The sequence below is a fragment of the Dryobates pubescens genome, chromosome 6 (genome assembly GCF_014839835.1).
Source record: "Dryobates pubescens isolate bDryPub1 chromosome 6, bDryPub1.pri, whole genome shotgun sequence".
In the NCBI taxonomy this organism is placed as follows: domain Eukaryota; kingdom Metazoa; phylum Chordata; class Aves; order Piciformes; family Picidae; genus Dryobates; species Dryobates pubescens.
Window position 1 is genome coordinate 39,161,129 of NC_071617.1, and position 22,284 is coordinate 39,183,412.

At 38.4% G+C, this 22,284-nt stretch overlaps 1 protein-coding gene across 2 annotated transcripts in view; it reads left to right on the top strand.

The window, feature by feature from the left end:
- CRIM1 (cysteine rich transmembrane BMP regulator 1) overlaps positions 1-22,284 on the top strand; it is a 186,793-nt gene that overhangs the window by 90,059 nt on the left and 74,450 nt on the right. For both annotated transcript variants that reach the window (XM_009911724.2, XM_054162346.1), the window contains one exon: positions 8,140-8,260. In XM_009911724.2, coding sequence (XP_009910026.2) covers positions 8,140-8,260 — 121 coding nt within the window. The remainder of the gene's footprint in view (positions 1-8,139; positions 8,261-22,284) is intronic.

Genomic DNA, 22,284 nt, shown 5'->3' on the forward strand with positions numbered 1-22,284 from the left:
CTTTTTTCTCCATTTTTCAATTTTTGCTAACTGTCTGACAATCACAATAACCTATATATATAATTGTATCTGATAAAGTGTGTGTAGTCTCTGAACTCTTCAGATTGTTCTTCAAAATTAAAATGATTGTGTGACAGCACCCATTAAAAAAAAAAGAAAGATAATAAATGTTACTTATTTTCTTCAAACATTAATTTAAAATGAGCAAACAAGATGAAAGTAGCCTACTGAAGAATATTTTATTTCTTGAGATGCTGCTAGTGAAAGTGACATACTACAAATACTAATTAGATCATGCAGAGGGTTGTTTTTTCATAATAGGAATATATTGTGCATGTAAAAGTAATTATGGTTTCTGTTGTAAGATTTCTCTAGATTATGAGCTGAGCTGATACCATTAAAACCTGGAGAGCACGAGGCTTGTGGAGGACCATAGTGAAATGACTTCACAAAATTCTCAGTATTTCCCCATTTTCCATTTCATGAGAATATGAATCACCCCTTCTTGTGATTTATTATTCTCAGTGAAGTGTAAGATGTAATGCACTCCTCTTTTTGATCCAGGCTTTGGTAAAGATGAATAATAAAAATAGAGGGATGAAAGCAGACATATAAAATTGTATAATCCAAAATCTTACATGCAATCAGGTTCAAGTATGCTTAAGCAGTGCTTTTTCTATGCTTGTTTAATGTTTTCTTAAATCCTTCACAGAAGATAATTGTACGTTCTTTGTAACTTCCAGTGCTTCTTTGTTTTTCCTAATATCCAATGCAAATCTGCTGGTGTGGAAATGTTAGCAGACCTTTTTTTCTGTCCTGAGTAGCTGAATAAGTCTCTGTAATATTTTTTTTCTATATAATGTTTTGTCAACTGTAGTCATCTTTTTTAATGTAGAATTAGCTATACTTTCTTATAGCATAGTTTCCTTGGACTCCTTCCTTGTTATGTTGCCCTCCTATAGGTTTTCTTATGTTTGTCCGTACGTCTTTACAATGTGGTATCCAAAAGCAAACTACTTTTGAGTGAATCTTCATCAGCACTAAATACTGTAGAATAATTCTCTTTATTGCAAAATTCTAAACAAGAGATGACTCTTTCGCAAGAGTTATGTTTAGTGAAATGCTGTGATCCCAAGGTGTAGTACGGCTACTACTGAACCACTCTTTGTACATTTTAATTCTTCCTCAGTTTTATCTAGTTAACTTCAGATTATTTATTGGTCAGCACAAATGTTTGCTCTGGCCATGTCCTCATGACTCTTATTTGCATTCTTATCTTGTAGTTTTCAAAAAACTCCCCCCAGATTTACATTTGTATGTTACTTCTTGAAGATTGTCGTCAGTATTAGAATCTTCAAACTGAATATGTGATTATTGCATTAGTGAATTTATGTAACACTGCATGTTTTTTTCTGAAGGAGTTTATCTTATGTTGTAGGGAGTTACAGTAGAATAGAATTAATCAGGTTGGAAGAGACCTTTGAGATCAAGTCCACCCTATCACCCAACTCCATCCAATCAACTAACCCATGGCACCAAGTGCCCCATCCAGTCTCTTCCTAAACATCTCCAGTGATGGTGACTCCACCACCTCTCTAGGCAGCACATTCCAATGGCCAATCACTCTTTCTATGAAGAATTTCTTCCTAATATCCAGCCTAAACCTCCCCTGGTGCAGCTTGAGACTGTGTCCTCTTGTTCTGGTGCTGGTTGCCTGGGAGAAGAGACCAACCCCTACCTGGCTACAACCTCCCTTCAGGTAGTTGTAGACAGCAATAAGGTCTCCCCTGAGCCTCCTCTTCTCCAGGCTAAGCAACCCCAGCTCCCTCAGCCTCTCTTCATAGGGCTTGTGTTCCAAACCTGTCATCAGCTTTGTTGCCCGTCTCTGGACATGTTCCAGCAAGTCAACAGCTTTCCTAAAGATGATTATTTTCTGTCTTTTCTGCAAAATTAAAAATAGCAGATGACTCTCTTGCAAGAGTTACATTTAGTGAAATGCTGTGATCCCAAGATGTTGTAAGGCTGTTACTGAACCACTCTATTTGTACATTTTAATTCTTCCCCAGTTTTTCTAGTTAACTTTGGATTCTTTATTGGTCAGCACAAATGTTTGCGCTGATCATGTCCTCGTGAGGTTAAGAGGTAAAAGTACGTGGGACTGGGAAAAAAAAGAGATATATATATACGAGAAGGATAAAAGAGCAGAGAAATATAAGGAAGTGCAGAGCTTTGCAATATAGGTTAGAAACTGAGGGAATGAGAGTTCTCCTCCACCTTGGAAGATGATGAAAGTGTGTTTCTTAGTGACTTGAGAGACTGAGGGTTGTAGGTGGATGCTCTTGTGCGTTTCTGCAGTGACAGGTGACAAAAAATGTAATGGCTAAACAACCAGTTACAGAGCAAGTAGGGTTTCTACTTGTTGCACTGCCTTGACCTCGTGGGGAAAAATAAAGAATACTCCTAATTATGGAACTGTTAGTCACTATGTAGCCACATCAGTGGCTGTCCAAGTTGACTTTTGTAACTTTGTTCTTGATGTTGCTTATGTTTACTGTTTAACAGTGGGAAGATTAAAAAGAAAAAACAAGTCCATGCAAGACGGGAGGGCAGGGAAAAAGTATGTGAATGTTGACGAATCTTAGTAGACAAATTACTTACAATACTTACTGGAAAATCTGCAATCTGAACTGTTGTCAGTTTTCAGATTAATATAATTTTCAAAGCGTAAACTGCAATTAAATTGCTGAAAGGAAAATAGGAGGCATTTCTTTAAATGCTGCGAGTCTTAAAAATAAAAGTCTTCCATTTTGAGATCTGCTTTGTCTTCTACTTCTCTGGCTTTAGGGATACAGTGATAGAAGGCATTGACATTCAGTTCCAATGAAGAGTGAAGAAAAACCTTAGTAGCTCAAGTTTACATGTCTATAACTCCAGACTAATTAATCTTAAATGTTCTTGCCTTTTGCTCCACCAATCATCTCACCGCAATTGTGGTACCTATTGAGAACAAGTGTATCGTGTTCTTTTGGTTTACTGCAGTTGGTAAGCTCAGAGCGGGGATAACAGTGGTCTGGTACTATAAGCAATACGCTTTGCTCTCACAAGCTGTGTATAACTGCCCATTCATGAGCAGTGAGGTTACTGAATGAGCACTGACTCTGTTTTTTAAGCTGGTAGTTACAGTTCTTAAATATTCTCAAAAGTAAGGTGGTGGGTTTTTTTTAAAGGTGGTTTGAATTAATCTCAAATGGAACTGCCTAGTGTGGTAACAGTAAAATTAGCCTGTAACAAGATTTGTAGCACTGCGTGCCTCTTTTGCTAAGAAACTAAAGCACGGTGAATAGTGATGTTTTTTAAGTCATGTTTGTTGGATGGAGCTATAATCTCATCTAAAAGGTATTTTGCTGAAGTTGTGGTAGAGGCTCTAGCTGCTAATTCTGAATAAAGAAAGGTAAATAGTTTACTTTGGCAGTTATCCAACAGATGTTTGTTTTACTTCTATTGGTAACTTTCTTGTTGTATGGTGGGAAGCATCATTACTTTGTTTCTGACATCCTTGGGGAAGTATTGGGAAATGTCTGTCATGCTAGAGGTAACCTCTGTTGAAAAGATTGTTCATTTATCATTCTTCTAGCAGACTTTTTGGCAGAGATTTCACTTACCTTCAGCACCCATACGTCCTAAAAATTTCTGCTGCTGAAATGGAAGGTTTATTTTGGTACCAAATCTTGGTTTAAACACAATTGTAAAGAGAATGTGGGTTTTTACCTTATTTATTCAGTCAGGACTTGATGGAAAGTCTGAAATCACCAACAAAATTCAGTAGGTAGTATATAATGATGCACAGGGAAATAGCTTATGCTCTACCCTGGTATAGCTTCAGTGTTGAAAATCAGGTTTGCAATTGTAACAGTCTTACAATAAAGATAGGGGTCAGCAAAAAGTCAAGTTTTTGTATGTAGCTGAAAGAAACAGGTTTGGGTTTTTTCCCCCATCTGTTGCTTGCAGAAATAGCATGTGTGATGTTTTATTGGAAGCTGCTGTTGAATATCAAGATGAGATTGGGAAACAACTGGAGAAAATGAATGGGGAAGAATTACAGATGTATTTCTAATGGAGCTGACATTGTGAAGGGAGGGAAGGTGGGGAGAAGAGCAAATACAAGAGTCTATGTTGGGAAATGCCTGTGAAAGGGAAGTTAAGCAAGTGATTCAGGCAGTAATATAGCTGCATTGAAAGTCCAGGAATACCATCTGTTCATTTTGTATTTGATACATTCTGAAGTGTGAGGAAATGCAAAAAGAATTATTCATTGTCATGAGGAAATACTTTTGTACTTTCTGTCTCCTAGAGCAGAAAGTGTAATAACTAGCATTATCAGATGGAGTCAAGTTGTGTTGTGTTATTTGTGAAGGACCAGTTGAAATGCATCTGAACTGCAAGGAAAGGGTGTTACGTGATGCTGCTTAGCTGATGTAGGATCAGGCTGCATGCCCTTGTACTGGATTCTCAGAAAGCTCAGACTTCTGAATAAAATACGAAGTCTTTCCTGTGCTGAGCCATTGTGTTGTCAGAGATGGACCTTTAGATGGACCTGCATAGATAGCTATCTGTATTTGCCCCAGAACTATACATTCTATTCAGTGAAAAGTTAGCGTAAGTAAATGTGAAACTTACTACACTTATGTTAAGGTATATTATTTAAAAGTTACTTTCACCTAGATATTAAAACTTTCATGATTGAAGACCTTCAGTTTCATGGTCTACAGTGGAAATTGTCTACATCTGTAAAAGTGTTTCTGCTATGTTCTTGTAGAAAAAGAGAGCAATGCTCAGATGTTACTATATACAAATTCAGTGCATGAGAAAGTTCCTGAAGACTCATAAGGGAAGACTGAGTACATTTTCACTGACAGCAAATTGCAACATGTTTGTGTTCTTGAAGATATGTATTTATCAATTTATACAGCTTAAAGCTACTAGGATAAGACAAAAATACTTTCTTTAGACAAACCTTAAAATTTTTAAGCTTATAGTAAAATACAATGTTACAGCTTCTGATAGACCTGTTCATTAAAAATACACTTTGTAACTATTGGAATCTAAATAAGATGCAAAAATTAAAACAATAGTTTAGTGGTAAATGTTTGAAGTCTTATTTTCTAGGACAGTAATACAGCTGATCTGGGAACATCTTTTTAACTAGTGAAGAATCTGATAATGGGCTGGTTTGTAACTTTTAAATATTTTCAGCTTATCTGGAAGTTTGGCTCAAAACTTTTTCATGTTTTAGAAAATCATTTAAATCTGAGGAGTATATAGGAAATTTTTTTGGGGTTTTTTTATTTCTTCTTCTAATATCTTTAATCTTGTATCTCTCTTCATCTCTTTCCTGTGAGGAAAGGCTAAGAGAGCTGGGACTTTAAGCCTGGAGGGGGGGAAATCTCAGGGAGATCTCAATATAAAAACCTGAAGGAATGGTTTGAAGCTATAGGCAAGCTCTTTTTGGTAGTGCACAATGGCAGGAGCAGAGTCAGTGGGCACAAACTGAAAAAGCAGAGATTTGCTCTGAACCTCAGAGAATTATCTTTTTTCACAGCAACAATGATCCAGCATCAGCACAAGTTGCTTGGAGAGGTGGTAGGGTATCCAATTTTGGAAATATTCAAAAGCTGTCTCTGTACAGTTCTGAGCAGCCCTATCTGCATAATTTGTCTTGGGAAGGGGATCCCTCCAGAGGTCCTGTCCAATCTCAGCTGTTCTATGATTGATCTAGTTATGCAACAATAAACATCTCCCAGGTCAGAGTGAAGACTGTGGTGAGGTATGAGCATGGGTTATAAAATACTGTAGATGAGCTTAGTGCATACGCTGTGTTCACCAAACCTTACTAATCCCTAAAAAAAAATTGGAGGGTACTCTGGTACTTGTAAGAGATCAATACAAAATCAGTAAAACCAGTTGAGTCAAACCAACCAGGGAAACCACTCAGTGACTACAGCCACTTAATCATGTTAGAATTTCCGATTTGAATGCTCCTGATTTCTTTGTAGTTTTTTCCTAAATTTTTACTTTATTAAAACATGAAGACTGTTTAATCTACTACTCAGTGGTTGTGAGCCATATACTAAGAACACTATAGCCACCTGAAAGAATCAGAGCCATTTAGGACCTTAGTTTTAAGGCCTGGTGGCATGATTAGAGAATTCCCTTCTGTGTTTGTGTCTGTGTGTGAGTTGTGGGTTGGTTGTTTGGGGTTTTTTTGTTTGGTTGGGGTTTTTTCTTTCTTTGTCATTACAGATATATGGAAAGATGGGGGGGGAACAGCTGTGCAATCACACTTATTAGTGAAACTTAGTGGCTGTTTTTCCCAGAAAGTTTACCTGGGGAGGAAGAGGGGGGCCTTGAATCTAGGGAGACAGTTTAAATTCAGGAAACTGTTAGGAAACTGAACACTGGTAGTTACTTGGCACAACAGAATCATGTAAATTGTATTTGTTGTGTTGACTCATACTGATGAGTTCATGATTCTCAGTACCTGTTGTGATAATGGAGGAACTAGATGTATATTTCTTACAGAAGAGTTGTTTCAGATGTGTTATTTGTTAATAAAATGGAATGTAAAATGCTGTAGAGTTTTTTGAAGTGCAGTATTATAGAATTAAGAAAAATGGATACCTTCGTAAGCTTATGAAGGCTTACAGAAGTTAATTCAGTAATTTCCATTGTCAAGATGAGTAACTGGAATCTTTTTATTTCAATGACTTTCTTCATTGCTTCACAAAATGGGCTCTATTTAAATTTGTGTTTCACAGTGAGAACTTTTTGAACTTGTCAGGTTGCCCTGATTCAGCAGATGGCTTCATTTCCCAAATAACTGGAAAAGGCAGATTCTGAATGTTGCTTATATGGAAGATACTTGTGTACTTTGTTCTCAAGACCATTAACTTTCAAACCTACTAGTTTTAACCTTCATGAGCTGCAAACTGGTTTCACTGAACTTCTGCTTTAATGTCAGTGTTTAATGAAATATGTAATTCTGAGAGTGATGACCAACTGAATTATTATTGCTGGATACTTCTGAGAACTGAGAATCAAGCCTGAAAAATGTAGGACTAGAAGACCAAAAATGGGATGTTGAAAGGTATCAGTTCTTGCAAGAATTGTGGTACAGCATTGCCAAGCTGCTTTTGCACTGCAGTAAGCAGCTTTAGTAGTGGCAGTACTGAAGCGGAGTTCAATCAGTAATTGGGGATATTATACTGCATAGTCTGATCAACTTTCTGTTCATCCTGCCTATTGACTCAAAAGGTTGCTTATTTCTTTAATGAGGGAATGGTGTTTTGTTCTGTACTTTCTTATAATTATGATAAGGAGTAGCAAATAGTTTGAGCTGGTATTGTTAACATGAGAGTTTTAGGACCAAACAAGATGAAGATGTATTTCGGCTTTACTGAGTGACTCATAGGATTAAATGTATATTCAGGCTGATATGATTTATTCTCCCTCCTGCACTTACTGCTTTCTAAAAAGCATATCTCTTTTACTAGTTATGTGTAATTCTTGTTAATGCATATGGATTTGGTAGTTTGCAATTCTTCATATATATAATAAAAAAAAGTGAATATATGTATATTCAACATATATAAATTCCTAAACAACAATCTGATGGAACAATGGTTGACAGTGTTTATATGTGCAGGCATAAATCCACAATGTATCTTTACTTTTTATCTATTTATTTCCTATAGCCCTGGCATTTCCCCCTTCTAAGCAGACTTTAATCAGGAAAAAAAATAAACAGTGAATTATTAACTGTCGTAAAAACTTTGGGGAAAATACCTGGTATATTTCTAGTAACTAATACTACTCACAGGTCTAATCATTAAGGCTGCCTGTCTAACTTGTATAATTATTTTTTTTATTAACTAGTAATACTTAAGTTGCTTCCCAAGTCAATTTTTAAAAGTGGATCTTGAAGAGAATGAAATTCTGTATAAGTTGCCTGCTGAGCGTGCATTCATTGAGTAATTTTTCTGACTTAAGACTGATGCATAACTGGTTGCTTCTGATGAAATAATTTGCAAAAAGCTTATAAAGCACAAGCAAAGTGAATTTTCTTCTTCCTTTCCTTCATAGTGTTCAGTGTGGATTGCAGTACAGTTGAATGTCCTCCTGTTCAACAAGTTGTTTGCCCTCTGGATAGCTATGAAACTCAAGTCAGGCTGACAGCTGATGGCTGCTGCACCCTGCCAACAAGGTTGGTATCTTGATTGTTGAATATTTTTAACTTACTCTCCATAATTCAAGTACTACAAATGCAGGATACTAACATACTTTTGTGGCAAGAAATGTGAATATAGAATAAAAAAATACATGAAGTGGATTAAAGGTACATCAGGCTAACAGAAGTACAAAATTTATCTTCTTGAATAGAATTTTGCTTAGTACAACTACATGAAGCTGACTTTTGCTAAAATGATTTTGTGCCTCTAGACTGATGACTTCTCTTTCTCCCCCTGCCTTTTTTTTTCCCCTGGTTGGTGGCTTTTTTTTTTTCCAAGATAGTAAAACAGTTTTACAAAAGTGTACTTGTTTGAGAAACTTCTGAAGGTCTTTGGCAAGTAATTAAAACAGAGATAGCAGAAGATATGCTGGAGAAAATCTAACCTAGTAGAAGCAAAGTGGGTTTTATATGTGGAAGATGAGTATTAGAAGCTAAAAGGCAGTGGCTACCTGGAACTGTCAGGAAACAAAAGTTTCGAGTATTCACTTCCATTTTATTCTGTTGTTGTTTAGACAGTGTTACAAATAAAGAGGGATAAGGCAGGGAATTAATAAAAATATAAATTATTAATTCGTCTCTGCCTCCCACCTAACTATATACAAAAGTTATTGAAGCTTATGAAGGTTCTGTGTTTGGTTGAGAACATCAAAGTAGGAATGACTACAAATAATTTGAGAAACAGTATTTGGAAAAGATAGATCCAGAAGCCATGTGTTACACCTACTAACCGGGAAGGTAAGAAGTTCCCAGACACCTTAGGAATACATCAATTGCTCACAATGCTGCTGCTCGTGTATTGTGGGAATTCCTCTTCTCTTTTTACCAGAAAATCCTCCTGAACTGCTTTGCTTCTTATAATCCATGTGTGGTGTGCAAAACCCACGGAGAGCCTTATGCTCTCTGCAGCTGACTTGTTTTGTACAACCAGCTATTTTTTATCAGAATTGTCACCAGACAAAGGCTAGAACTGATAAACCATCAGTTCTCTGCTTAAACATGCCCAGACTTGACCCTGCATGAGGTCTGTGCCTGGCAGGACACATGGCTTAGGGGAAGGGCCCGTGTGAAATCTGCCGATCCCCAGGCCTGGGAGGGGGAGGCAATATGCCCAGTAAGTATGAATTTAAGCAAAAAGAACCATCAAAAATAATTTGCATGAAAAAGAAAATGCTTGCTATAGACATAACCAGTTGGTTTATTTAGTGTGAAAGACTATGCACCATACAATACTGCCATATTCTCAGCTTCTAGTGAGATTAAAGGAGTGATAAACTTGAAAGGGATTTAGAAAGTAGAAAATGGCAAAGGTAATGAATTGTGCATCTTCTTGCTTGGATATCCCTAAGGTACACATATGTTGAAGTTGGGGGTCTCTTATTGCATAGTAAGGTGAAGATATTCTTAATGAGGCAGGGGAAAAGTCAGGAAAAGAGATGTGAAAAACTTCATGTAGTGCAGTAATCCCATCTATTAAAATCTGAAAATGTATTTCTAAACTTTTCAATCTTTGTTCATACTACTAACATAGTAGTTTGCTATTTAAACATATATTATCCTATTCAGTGAATGCTACAAATGTTCTTTCATTCAGAATTACTGCTTGTGGTTTTTTCCTTTCTCTGTTTTCTTGAATGTTCTGGTTAAAGCACAGTATGAATTTTCAGTCCCTCCTTTTATTCTTAACATTCTCATTAACCTTCCTAGAATGATGATAATTTCTTATTAGTTGAGCACTGTCCTGGTGGGTTGGGATTGCACAGCAGGCTGTAGATTTTAACCAGTTATTGTACCAACATTGCTGCCAGTATAGCTCAGCGTGGAAGAAAAAGATACTAAGACCTGTATTTGGAAAGATGTTATAAAGTCAAAGAAGCAATCTCAGATTAGGTTTTCAGAAGTTCCTAGTTCACATTGACACTTGGAAACATTGACATAATAGAAAACTTAGGTTGGAAGTAAAAATCTCTCATTACATTTGTTTCATTTTGCTGTATTAAAAACTGATGTACAAGGCAAATTATTTTTGTTTCCCAAAAGTAAAATTGTGTTCTATTTTTCTGCAGTCTAACGTAAGGTGTAGTTTGGCTTTTCTTCTTTCCTTATTTTTTTTCCTGGCATTGAGCGGAGGGGATGAAAAAATAGGTACTACATTCTCTGTAGTTGGTAACTTCTGTGTTCCTTCTATTAGGGAATGCAGAGTACCAAGACAATAAAATTTCATTTGTTTCAGACAAATGATCAGTTGGACTTGTTTTGTGTTTCTAGCACACACTGACAGAACTAATCTTAAAAAAGGCATGTAGAGCAAACATGTCAGCAGAAGAATCTTTTTCTTTCTTTAATATGTGAAACTAACTAGTTGGCTTGCTGGGTGTTAACTGTAACTGATGTGTGAAACCTGGTAGTGCATTGTGATAAAACTAGTATTCCTGTCTCCTGCTCACAAAGACTCCAGTTACACAAGCAGGCTTGACTTACTAGATACAGGTAAATTGCACTAAAACCTCTTTGAAATCAGATTGCTGTGCATGACTAGGACTAGATTTGAACAATTAAATAGAGCTGAGATAGATGAATTCTGAGCTTCTGAAGTCTCATCACTAGTTCTGATTTTTGTCTTAATCTCTCTGTCCTCCTTGATGTGTAAAACTCAGATGCCCCACACCAGAGTGTGCTGGCAGGTTGAAACAATTACAGGTGTCCTACACTCCTCTATTTTCTATTTTTATGACTTGTTCTGTGTTACTGCATGCAGTTGTGCTGGTTGCCAGATTTTCAGATTTCCTTAATTCAGCCAAAACAATAATGCTCTTTGGAACAGAGCAGATGAGGAAGAAAGAAGAAAGCTGGGTCTGTCAAGAATAAGATCAAATAGATGCTTTACTTGTGTGCCTGCTAGAAATCCATCTAGTTGTTTGTATTTTAATATATTGCTTCTTAAGGAAGGTAGTCCCATCCATCTAGGTTAAGAACTAGCCAGGTGGCTGGCCTCAGAGAGTGATGGTGAATGGTGCCACATCCAGTTGGCAGCCAGTCACTAGTGGTGTCCCCCAGGGAACAGTGTTGGGCCCAATCATGTTCAATATCTTCATTCATGATCTGGACAAGGGAATTGAGTCTGTCATCAGAAAGTTTATAGATGACACTGAGCTGGGAGCAGGTGTCAAGCTGTTAGAGGGTAGGAGGGCTCTGCAGAGAGAGCTTGACAGGCTGGACAGATATGCAGAGTCCAACAGAATGAGAATTAAAAAGTCCAAGTGCCAGGTTGTGCACTTTGGCCACCACAACCCCATGCAGTGCTACAGGCTTGGGACAGAGTGGCTGGAGAGCAGGTGGGCAGAAAGGGACCTGGGGGTGCTGATTGACAGCTGGCTGAACATGAGCCAGCAGTGTGCCCAGGTGGCCAAGAAGGCCAGTGGTATCCTGGCCTCTATCAGGAATAGTGTGGCCTGCAAGAGCAGGAAAGTCATTGTGCCCCTGTACTCAGCACTGGTTAGGCCACACCTTGAGTACTGTGTCCAGTTCTGGGCCCTTCAATTCAAGAAAGATGTTGAGATGCTGGAATATGTCCAGAGAAGGGCAAGCAAGGCTGGTGAGGGGTCTGGAGCACAAGCCCTATGAGGAGAGGCTGAGGGAGCTGTGGTTATTTAGCCTGGAGAAGAGGACACTGAGGGGAGACATTATGGCTGTCTACAACTACCTGAAGGGAGGTTGCAGCTGGGGGGGGTGCGCAGGCAGGGGGTAGGTCTCTTCTCCTAGGCAACCAGCAACAGAACAAGAGGACACAGTCCCAAGCTGTGCCAGGGGAGGTTTAGGCTGGATGTTAGGAAGAAATTCTTCATAGAAAGAGTGATTGCCTGTTGCAGTGGGGTGCCCGGGCTGGTAGTGGAGTCACCATCCCTGGAGGTGTTTTAAGAAAAGATTGGATGCAGCACTTGGTGCCATGGTTTAGTTGATTAGATGGGGTTGGGTGATAGTTTGCACCTGATCTCGAAGGGCTCTTCCAGCCTGTGTTTCTGTGATAGCCATCAGACATGTGCTGTAGGTAAAGATATTAAATGAAGGGAGCAATAGGGCATGGGGATAATCAGAAAAGAAAGATTAGACAAAGGTTTGAGAGTAGAGAACTATATGTATTTAAAGAGACAGAGCAAAAGTGGAAACGTCACAATTACTTGGAACATGAAAATAAACCCATTTGAATTCAGGCTCTGTATTTCCTCAGATCTGAGGAAACATTAGGGCTTTATATGTGAAGCCTAGGTCTCAATCCTACACGAGAGATGCATTTGAAAACTAGAAAAGTAAAAATGCAGGTTTATGGATGAACACTGAGAAAAGGGATGGCTTTCCCTTAATTCTGGAATTTCATACCAAACTTATGATGAAATATTAACATTGCATTGACTGTGATTCAGTTTAGAATCACTTAAATCCACATCATATCTGGTATTTAACCTTTGGAATTAAGGTGAAAAGTAGTGGCACTGTGTGTTTGAGAACAGTTTATTAAAAGCAAAGTGTGTTTCCTGAGGTTATAGTCTTATTTTTATGGGCTTTTTCAAGAAATTATATTTAATTACTTAATTTACTGACACTAAAAAGGATTTATACCATCAGAACCACAGAGTAATCAAGGAGAACATCACAGTTAAGGATGGATGGCATGTCATTGACTTGGTTAACAAGTAGCTCACGTACAGCATAAGCCAACCTCACATACAGCATAAGCAGATTGACAGCTCTCACACATACTACATACAGGAAACTAGTAAAGAATATGCTAGGAGAATAGACATCTTTGGGTCTAGTCTTAAGTTGGTATTTGTTTTATAAGCAAGTTCTTCAATGCATATTCATAATATTGAAAACTTCCCCAGTAATGCCAGAGGAGAAGAGGGAACAATTGTCCTGGTTTGATTTAGAATAGAACTAATTCTTCTCAGCTCAGTCGCTTCTAAGTGACTGTACTTCCTGACATTAAGGATTTGTTTTTGCAGAGAGTGTCTGCTTCTAGTATCAGTCCTTGGTACTAACTAGTTTCTAGTTAGTACCAAGGATTGACCTGCAGACCAAGGTCACTGCTAGATCTTGTGTACCGTGTTGGCAGTGCAGAGCAAAATGCTGCATCTGCAGGGAGGAGCAGACAGGACAGGTGACCCTAAACTGACCAACAGGGTATTCCATTCCATTTATGTCGTGTTCAGTATCAAGGTGAGTAATCACAAGAGTCAAGCTCTCTTCTGAAATGGCCAGCATCCTAGGAGGAATCTCTGTATTCTGCCTTTAATCCCAATCCACAAGTTTCTGAATCTAGTACCAGAATCCAGCTCCTGAATACAGTTCCTGTCTGATGTTTAGTCTAGTCTGGTACTACTGCTGCAGCACCTATGGCAACAGTGACTAATCTCCATTAGGGGAGTTGGGCTCAATATTGGCTTTGTGTATATTTGATTTTATTGCTATTCATTTAATTAGTTTCAGTTTGCTTTTCCAAACTATAAGCCTCCCTTATTTCCTTCCTTTTCCTATTGGAAACTGAGAAACATTAATAGACACCTTCTGTCATTCACTTAGTGGCCAACCCAGCTGTTAACCTTTGACAACAGTAAACAAACATCTGATACTCTTAAGTTCTTGTACTTCCATTCAGAGCTTACCTGTAGTTTCACATTGATTCATAATACAGTGCTGCAAACAGAACACCCTACTGATTTACTATTGGTATCAAAATACTGGGTGCTTCAGCTTTTATTGGACTCTCATGAGACACCTTAAGTTTCCTCTTCTTATGTTAGGAAGGCTAAATGATGTCTGTATTTGGTTTTCATAAAGATGTAGTCTTCACCAAGCAGCTTACCAAATCAAAATGTATTAGAGGTCTCCCAGAGAGTAAGTTGTCACAGTTTCATTGATGTTTGTCATCTTCTGTTACAAAGCTAAATGAAGAGATGATCAGTGTGAAGTGTGCAGAATCTATTTTCTTCAGATGTTTCCACTTTTCTGTTGTCAGTGAATTTTGTTTACATTCTCAGATTCTTTTGCAAAATCTGTTTGTAAGTGTAAACTTTTATTAAAAAGAGTCTGGGAAATGGACTGTAACAATAGGAGCTGATTTTGGTGTTGGCTTATATCTTCATTTCTCACATATTTTTGTAAATTTTTGATAGGATTTTATACAACAGAGATGTCACATTTGGATAGCTTTGCATCAAATATATTTGGGGTTTATTTTTTTTTCTTCCTGGCTGTTCTCAATTAGAATAATTTAGCAATTTAGTCTTTACTAGTGTAGTGATTTGAATCAGAACAAAACAGGTCAAAAGGAACCAGTGGGTTAACCTGTCTGTTTTCACAACACAGAAGTGAGGGAAAAGTAACACAGAAATTTGAGATTGAGGGGGGAAAAAAAGTGAGATAAGAATAGAGTTTATGGGTCAAAATCAGAAAAACAGAGTACAAAATGCATAATTACATTAGCTGATTTGCAGAAAAAAGCATGGCACAAAGCAGCAGCAAGCAGAAGCAAGCAAGCCTGAAGCACAAGGCAGAAAACTACTCCACCATCCCTCCTCGTCCTGCAGCCATCCTAGTGGAAAAGAGAAACACCCAAGAACCTGGAATCCAGAAGCAGCAACTGGAACAGGAAGCCTCCCATGTTGCAATCTGAGCTTCAAGCCCCATAATACTTTGCTCCAGTTAGTACTTTTCACTTTCTGAAGCTGGCATGACTGCAGCATGGTATGAATAAGAGTGACAGGTTCAATTCAATCCATGACAACTAGATCTTCACTTCTTATTCTAGCTTTATCCTTCTGTTTTTCTGTGCATTTCCTCTCATGTAATCTAAGTATAGTCTTTTCTCTAGCACCACCTTCCATTCTTCCTACTGTTTGATTGTTACAAATCTGGTGATTTCAAGATTCATTCAGAGATCTTCTTAATTATGTTGTCATATGGTTTGCGTTACAAAATGGAAATGTATCCCCCCTCTCCAAACTACTTAACATTGAAGAAGAGCATTTCCTACACCCATCCTTCCCCAGATTTTGGAAAGGAGTCAGTCCCAATGAGTTAGTTCACAATCCTTTACCAGTTGAGATGAATTCTTGCATCATGCACATCTTGGCTTGAATATCTCTCTGCTAACACCAAAAGCCTGAATATGTTCTAGATTAGAAAAAAAATCAGGAAAAATTGATAGAAATTTATCCTTCAAAATCTCCAGCATATTTTCTGAGTTTTAGCTTCAAAAAAGGAGTTTCAAGGCTGATACGGTGGGACAAGGAAGGGAAGAACAAAAATAAATGAAGGGCAACAGAAACAGTTAGAAGTTGCAGAAAGAAACTTTTAAGAGCAATGAACTGCTTAATAACCTAAATGAAATGGGAATACAAGTCCTGATGACTATTTCACGTGTCACAAAAGTGAAAAAGAGCTTTTTGCAGATAGTCTTGGAATTCTGTAGCCCAAAGGGCTTGGGCTTGAGGAATGACTTTGAATCAGATCGTTTCACTATCGCTTAGTGTTACAGCTTCAGTGTTTCCACCTCCCCTTTCCCTCTCCTGTCTTCTCCCTCCCCTCATACCAAGAGATGAAACAGGGAGGATAAAAAGGGCAGGAAGTCTTTCTAGTTGACTTAGCAGAGTATTTAGTCCTCCACTAAAAAAGTACCAGGTTATGTCAGTGTATATGAAAGAGAAGGAAAGGGAAAATACCATCCAGAAATCCTGAAAGTGAGTGAAAGACCCCTGAGCACTCAGGACCCAGAAAGTGAGACAGCAACCCAGAATTCCCTGTCCAGAATGGTAATCCCTTACAGTCATGAAATGCCATAAATTCATGATTTCTGGTGATGGGGAATATCAGTCTTTTTTCAAACTACCACACTTAGTTACAGGTAGCTGGATGTCATTGCAAATACAAACCTCTCAATTGTCTTGAGTAGCATAGAGGAGTAGGATTATAGGGGTTTTGTTTGGAATAAAACCTCTGAAGCAGTGTTTGTGGGTTGTTGGGTTTTTTTAAATGAATTAGTCGTAGAGCTGCTTTTCCCTTGTTTGATAGCTTTTACCCTGTTGCTTTTCCTTGATATGTGACTAAAACATCTCAGTCTGAGGCTGCTGTGAATGTCAGTGCCACACTTTGATCTGTAGTACGGTAAGGAAGTGAAATGTTCTTGACCAGCAAAAGTATCGGTTCTTTGGATGATTTACTAAAATACTGGTTTACATTGTAATCACCTGCTCAGTCCTTTTGGAAGGCTGAAGGGGCAATTACTGTAAAGTGTGCATTTTGTTTTCCCCAAGCATGAAGCTTTACTTGGAAAACACAGCCCAACTCCCCCACCCCTGGCCAATTCATAAATACTTAAAATTTTATACATCCCTAGAGCTCAAGAAAATGAGGTTTATATTAAGCCGTATTTGGATAGAAATTGTATGCAACCTGTAAGAGTACAAAACTAGATTTTATTATCATATTTGAGTGAAATTACCTTTCAAGGGAGAAAACATTAGGACAAAGAGTAAATTAAATAAAAAAAGCTTCATTTTGTTAAATTAAGAAACTCCTCTTATACATATGTTCTGTATTAAAGCACATCCATGTTGAAAATATTTTATTTAGCAGTTCTGAGGGCATAAAGGAGTAGTAGTGGCTTATAGTAGAGTCTTTAAATTTTGTATACTATTACTGAATTGTTTTTGCTTCCAAAGGAAGCAATTGTTTCATTATTTGCTGATTTTGGCACAAGGTAGGTGCCACATGATAAATTAATCATTAGGAGTTTCACTTTTATTTTTTAGAAAACTTGTAGATGTCAGTGAAGTCAACCATGCTGTCTTTTGATGTCAGCGAAATGAAATGTAGCAGCTGTTGATCTAAAAAAACCACACTCATCAGAGATCATTTACATTTATTTATGATTTTGTTATCCTTCTAGATTGCCTTGCCAAATAGCAATAGGCAATTTCTTTCCATGTACTTTATCCACTTTCAGGACACTTTTATCTGTTGTCATTGTTATGGACGCAATAGATAATACATATCATGATGTTAGACTTACCAACCAATATTCCATATTTCATGTTACACCAATGTCTAGGGAATACTAGTGGCAGTTACGCATAAACCTCATTTTATGGCAGCCACCAGAATCACTATTGGGAAGTCTAGAGTGATGAGTTCTCTTTTAAGCTATTTCCAGTTTATATTCACATTATATTTGAGAGGATCCATACACTGCTAGTTGGATAATGCTTTTCTTCTGATAGCACCTAATTGCCTTTCTGTGTGGCCCACCCTTTCTGCTCATTCAATCTTTTTAGCTGTTTGGTGAGGCAAGATCTTTTCTACGTCATTCCTTGTAAAAATGTAACGTGACTTTTGCATGTTTGTCTAGGTTCTTTTCTTAGGCATTCTTATCTTTGGAAGACATTACTTTCATGATAGATTGGGAAAAGTGGTGAATCCTGTACTGAATACCCTATCTTCTTTAGAGGGCAGTTGTGATTTTTCAAGAGTCATAACTTTTTCCTCTTTTTCCCCTATACTGGTCACCTCTCTTAAGCAACTTTTGCTGATACAGCAGTCTCTCTTGTATTTATTATCGATCCTTTTCCTTCACCCATCTCCATCCTCAGGAAATGGTATCCAAGAGAAAATGGTTGTAGATCCCAGTTTTTGTTAAAGGAAACATGGTACTCAAGGTTTGGCCTCACCAGTGTTTAGGAGACAGTCACTTCCCTTCTCTTGCTGGCCACATTATTCCTGATATAGGCCAGGATGCTGTTGGCTGCCTTTGTCACCTGAGCACACTGCTGCTTCCTGTTCATCAGCTGTCAATCAACATCCCCAGGTCCTTTTCCACTGGGCAACTTTCCTGCCACTCTCTTCCAAACCTGTAGAATTGCATGGAGTTGGTGTGACCCAGCTGCAGGACCAACCACTTGACCTTGTTAAACCTCATACAACTGACCTTGGCCCATCAATCCAGCCTGTCCCAATCCCTCTGCAGAGCCTTCCTACCTTTGAGCAAATCAACATTCCTGCCATATTTGGTGTCATCTGCAGATTTACTGAGAGCACTCAATCCCCTAGTCCAGATACTTGATAAAGATATTAAACTAACCATGTACTGTGTTAATGGTGTATTTATCCTCCAGTGTTAAACAAAACAAAAACCACTTTAATAAATTGAAGTAATTCTTAGTTGTGTCTACTTTTTAGATGTTTTATGCTTGGAAGAAGGATGGATAAATTGTGGTGCCTATAGAATTTGGGTTTGCATTCTTGACAAGCAAGCTGGTGTTTGAACTCTTTATAGTAAACTGGTGGATGTATCTTTCTGTTACAAGTTTTTTGTTGTTTCTTCTTGTCTCTCAGGAATCACTGTATACCTTGGTTACACTGAATATTACTATTGCTGCTGCTCCATCCCCAAGACTTCATACTCTGTATTGTTCCATTTCATCTATTTAATCAGCTATTAACTTGTTTGGAAATTGAATAGGTGATTTAGTTCAGAATAATTTCTGACATGAACAAGTAAGTTTCTGTTTGTATTGTAGAGATCAATAATGTCTTTAACAGTTGTCCTCAAACTCACAACTGCACAGATGCCTAAAGGAGACATACATAATAACAGAACAGAGTTATCACTTGGATGTTTGTATATTGGAAGGAAAGTAGACATGGCAGTTTCCCAGCAGTTTCCAGCAGTACTCAAAGGGGATGATAGTAACATTATTGAGATTATATCAAAATACTTTGAAGGTGTATTTCCTCTAGAAAATATTGGATTTTAGCATCCACAAATTGCAGCTTCGTTTTCCCCTTAATATTTTAAAAGTGGAACTGAAGGGTGTGAACAGTTTTAAAATAATAAGTAGTTTATTACTACTCTTCCTCAAAATGTCATTGGTGAAATTTCAAGAATCTCCTCTCTAGAAAAGGGTTACAGTTTTTGCATCCATGGTTCCCACTACATGGAAAGTGTCATTTATTCAATGGTTTGCTTGGTTTCAGAAACAGTGGCATTCTGGAGTAATCTTCAGGCCTTATTTTCAGATTGAGTCCACAATGGACAAAGTTCAGAAGTCAAATTATCATCTAATGGTTTGCCACATTTTTAGGAAAGTCATTTTTGCCCCTCCTGGACAGTTTAATTTCCGTTCTTTCATGGAAACCACGTGAAACAGCCTGTATTTGTCAGAGTCATGGGTGGAGCTGCAAGGCACAGCTGAAACTGAAGTTGGCAAGGGATGGAAAGAGTAATTATAGAATCATAGAATATTAGAAGTTGGAAGGGACCTCTGGAGATTGAGTCCAACTCCCCTGCCATAGTAGGATCACCTAGGGCAGGTCACACAGGAATGTGTCCAGGTGAGTTTTGAAAGTCTCTAGAGGAGACTCCACAGCCTCTCTAGTCAGCCTGTTTCAGTGCTCTGTCACCCTTAGAAAGGAGTTTATCCTTGTGTTGATGTGGAAATTCCTGTGTTCCAGTTTGTACCCATTGCCACTTGTCCTGTCAGAACTGAAGAGACTAGCCCCTTCTTGACACATGCTATTCAGATCCTTCAAATGTTAATTAGATCCCCTCTCAGTCTTCTCTTCACCCAGCTAAACAGCCCTAGCTCTGTCAGCCTTTCCTTTTAAGACAGGTGTCCAATCTCTTAATCATCTTCATAGCTCTCCATTGGACTGTATTATTTCCCTGTCTCTCTTGAACTGGGGAGCCCAGAACTGGACACAGTACTCCAGATGTGGTCTCACTAGGGCAGAGTAAAGGGGGAGGATAACCTTCCTTGAGCTGCTGGCTACGGTTGTCTTAATGCACCCAAGGATACCATTGACCTTCTTGGCCACAAGGGCACGTTGCTGTCCCAGGGTGAGGGAATCCTGCCTTGAACATGTAAATCACCTTGTGATCATGATGATTACATTAGAAACTGAGATAAGGCCAGCCTGAAGATCACCTGATGTGTCATCTCTGCCCATAGAGACAGCAACTCCCCAGTGGGTGTGGTGGACGGTGGTCGGCAAAAAGGGGCGGAGGCTGCTCAGAGCTGACCCCTGCTAGCACATGGGAAAGATGCCCTGAAAAGTTACCCCTGGAAGCCATGTATGCATTGGTAAATGTGCGCCAGGTGGAGATACAAACAGTATAAAAGCCCTGAGCTCTGCCAGTTTGTGGGGGATAGAGGAGCATCACCTGGGTCATCTTAGGCTGGAGGCAGCAGCCCAGGAATGTCTCTTCCCTACCAAAGAAGGACCCTGGCATGATAATTATCTCTCCTGCTCTTTTTTGCTCTTTTCTCTTTCGCTTTTCCATTTTTCCTCTATTTTGTTTCTAAGTACCTCTCCTGCTCACTTTCCCCATTATCTCTCTCTTCCCCCTTTTCTGTCTTTCTCTGTTTTGTTTGCTCCATTCCCTCTCTTTAATAAATAGTCTTGTTTTGATATATGACCTTGTTTGTCTTAATTTCACTCACGGGAATGTTCAACACAACCACGTCTCCTTCCCAACATCCAGATCAAGATACATGGATAACTTACTGTCCACCAGGACTCCTAGGTCCTATGTTCTTTTCCAGTAAGTCCACCCCTAATCTGTACTGGTACATGGCATTACTCACAGTATCACCGTATACTGTGATACTTCTTCCCAGGTGCAGGACTCTACAGTTAGAACCTTGTTGAACTTCATTTGATTCCTCTTCACCTAGCTCTCCAATCTGTCCAGACCTCACTGAATGGCAGCAAGAAGATTAGGCTCCAGAAAGACTTCCTTGCAGCTTTTCACTACTTAATTGGGGCCTACAAGGAAGATTGGGACAGTCTTTGTAGCAGGACATGTCAAATTGGAACAGGGGATAATTCTTTTAAAATAGGGGAGATTTGGAGTACAGGAAGAAAGCCCTTAACAATGAAAGTGGTGAAACACTGGCACAGGTTGCATAGAGTTGTGGTAGATGCTTGATCCCTAGAAACATTCACGGTCAGGATGGGCAGAACTCTTCAGTAACCTGATTCTAAGTGAAGATGTTCCTGCTTATTTCAAGTAGGTTAGACTATATGACCTTTAAAGGTCCCCTGCAATCAAAACCATTCTATGGTTATCCTTCCTAAACTTTTACAGAATTGCTTTCATGGATATGAGAAGGTGTTTAATATCATAAATGGCATGGGAAGGCTAAATGTGAAGTAATTACTGGATTTTCTTCTTTCAGAGTAGGAAGTAGACATCAAATTAAACAATCGGATTGTTGGTGGGTTTGCCTTTTTGTGGTTGTTTTTCAGGGTTGTTTTTTTTGTCCACTTGTATACGGCAAATTCATCCCTCATGTCTTAGTTTGAGGGAGGTATGTCATTCAGGAGTAAAAATTGGAATTACAGGAATATTGAAGTTGTTCAGCTATTCACAAAATTATTTGTGAGTGGTTTTTGACCTGAGGTACCTAGGAATTTGTGTTTTATTTGTAAGAGGATCAGATATTTATAATTCCTTATTTAAAAGTAGTGAAATAAGAAAAGAAATAGATTCTTGTAATACCATATTACTAGCATTTATGTAACATCTTCACTAATATCTCATCTTTGGTTTTGAAATGTGTTTTATATTAGGAAGGGTGAAGCTGATAAACCTAAGGAAAGAGTTAACGGAGGTGTACATAGTGATAAAAAATGAGACATCTTCAACAGTGTATAACATGAGCTGGTACTGCAAAATATGAGAAAAATTGGACTGCCTTATTGTTTTGTTTCACATACTGATGAATTCAAAAGAGTTAATGTAAACACACATCAGTTCACTGGCCAAGTCACTGTACTTGGCCAGTGATTGTGCCTACATGGCATGACTTTTCTGTGACCGTCCTCTTCCCATCTCATCCATCTGGGAAACAAACCAGTTGATTAAACAGCAGTCATAGGATGAAATCACATCTCTTAGTCAAATGAACTCTTTGGATTCAAATAAGCCTGGAAAGATGTTA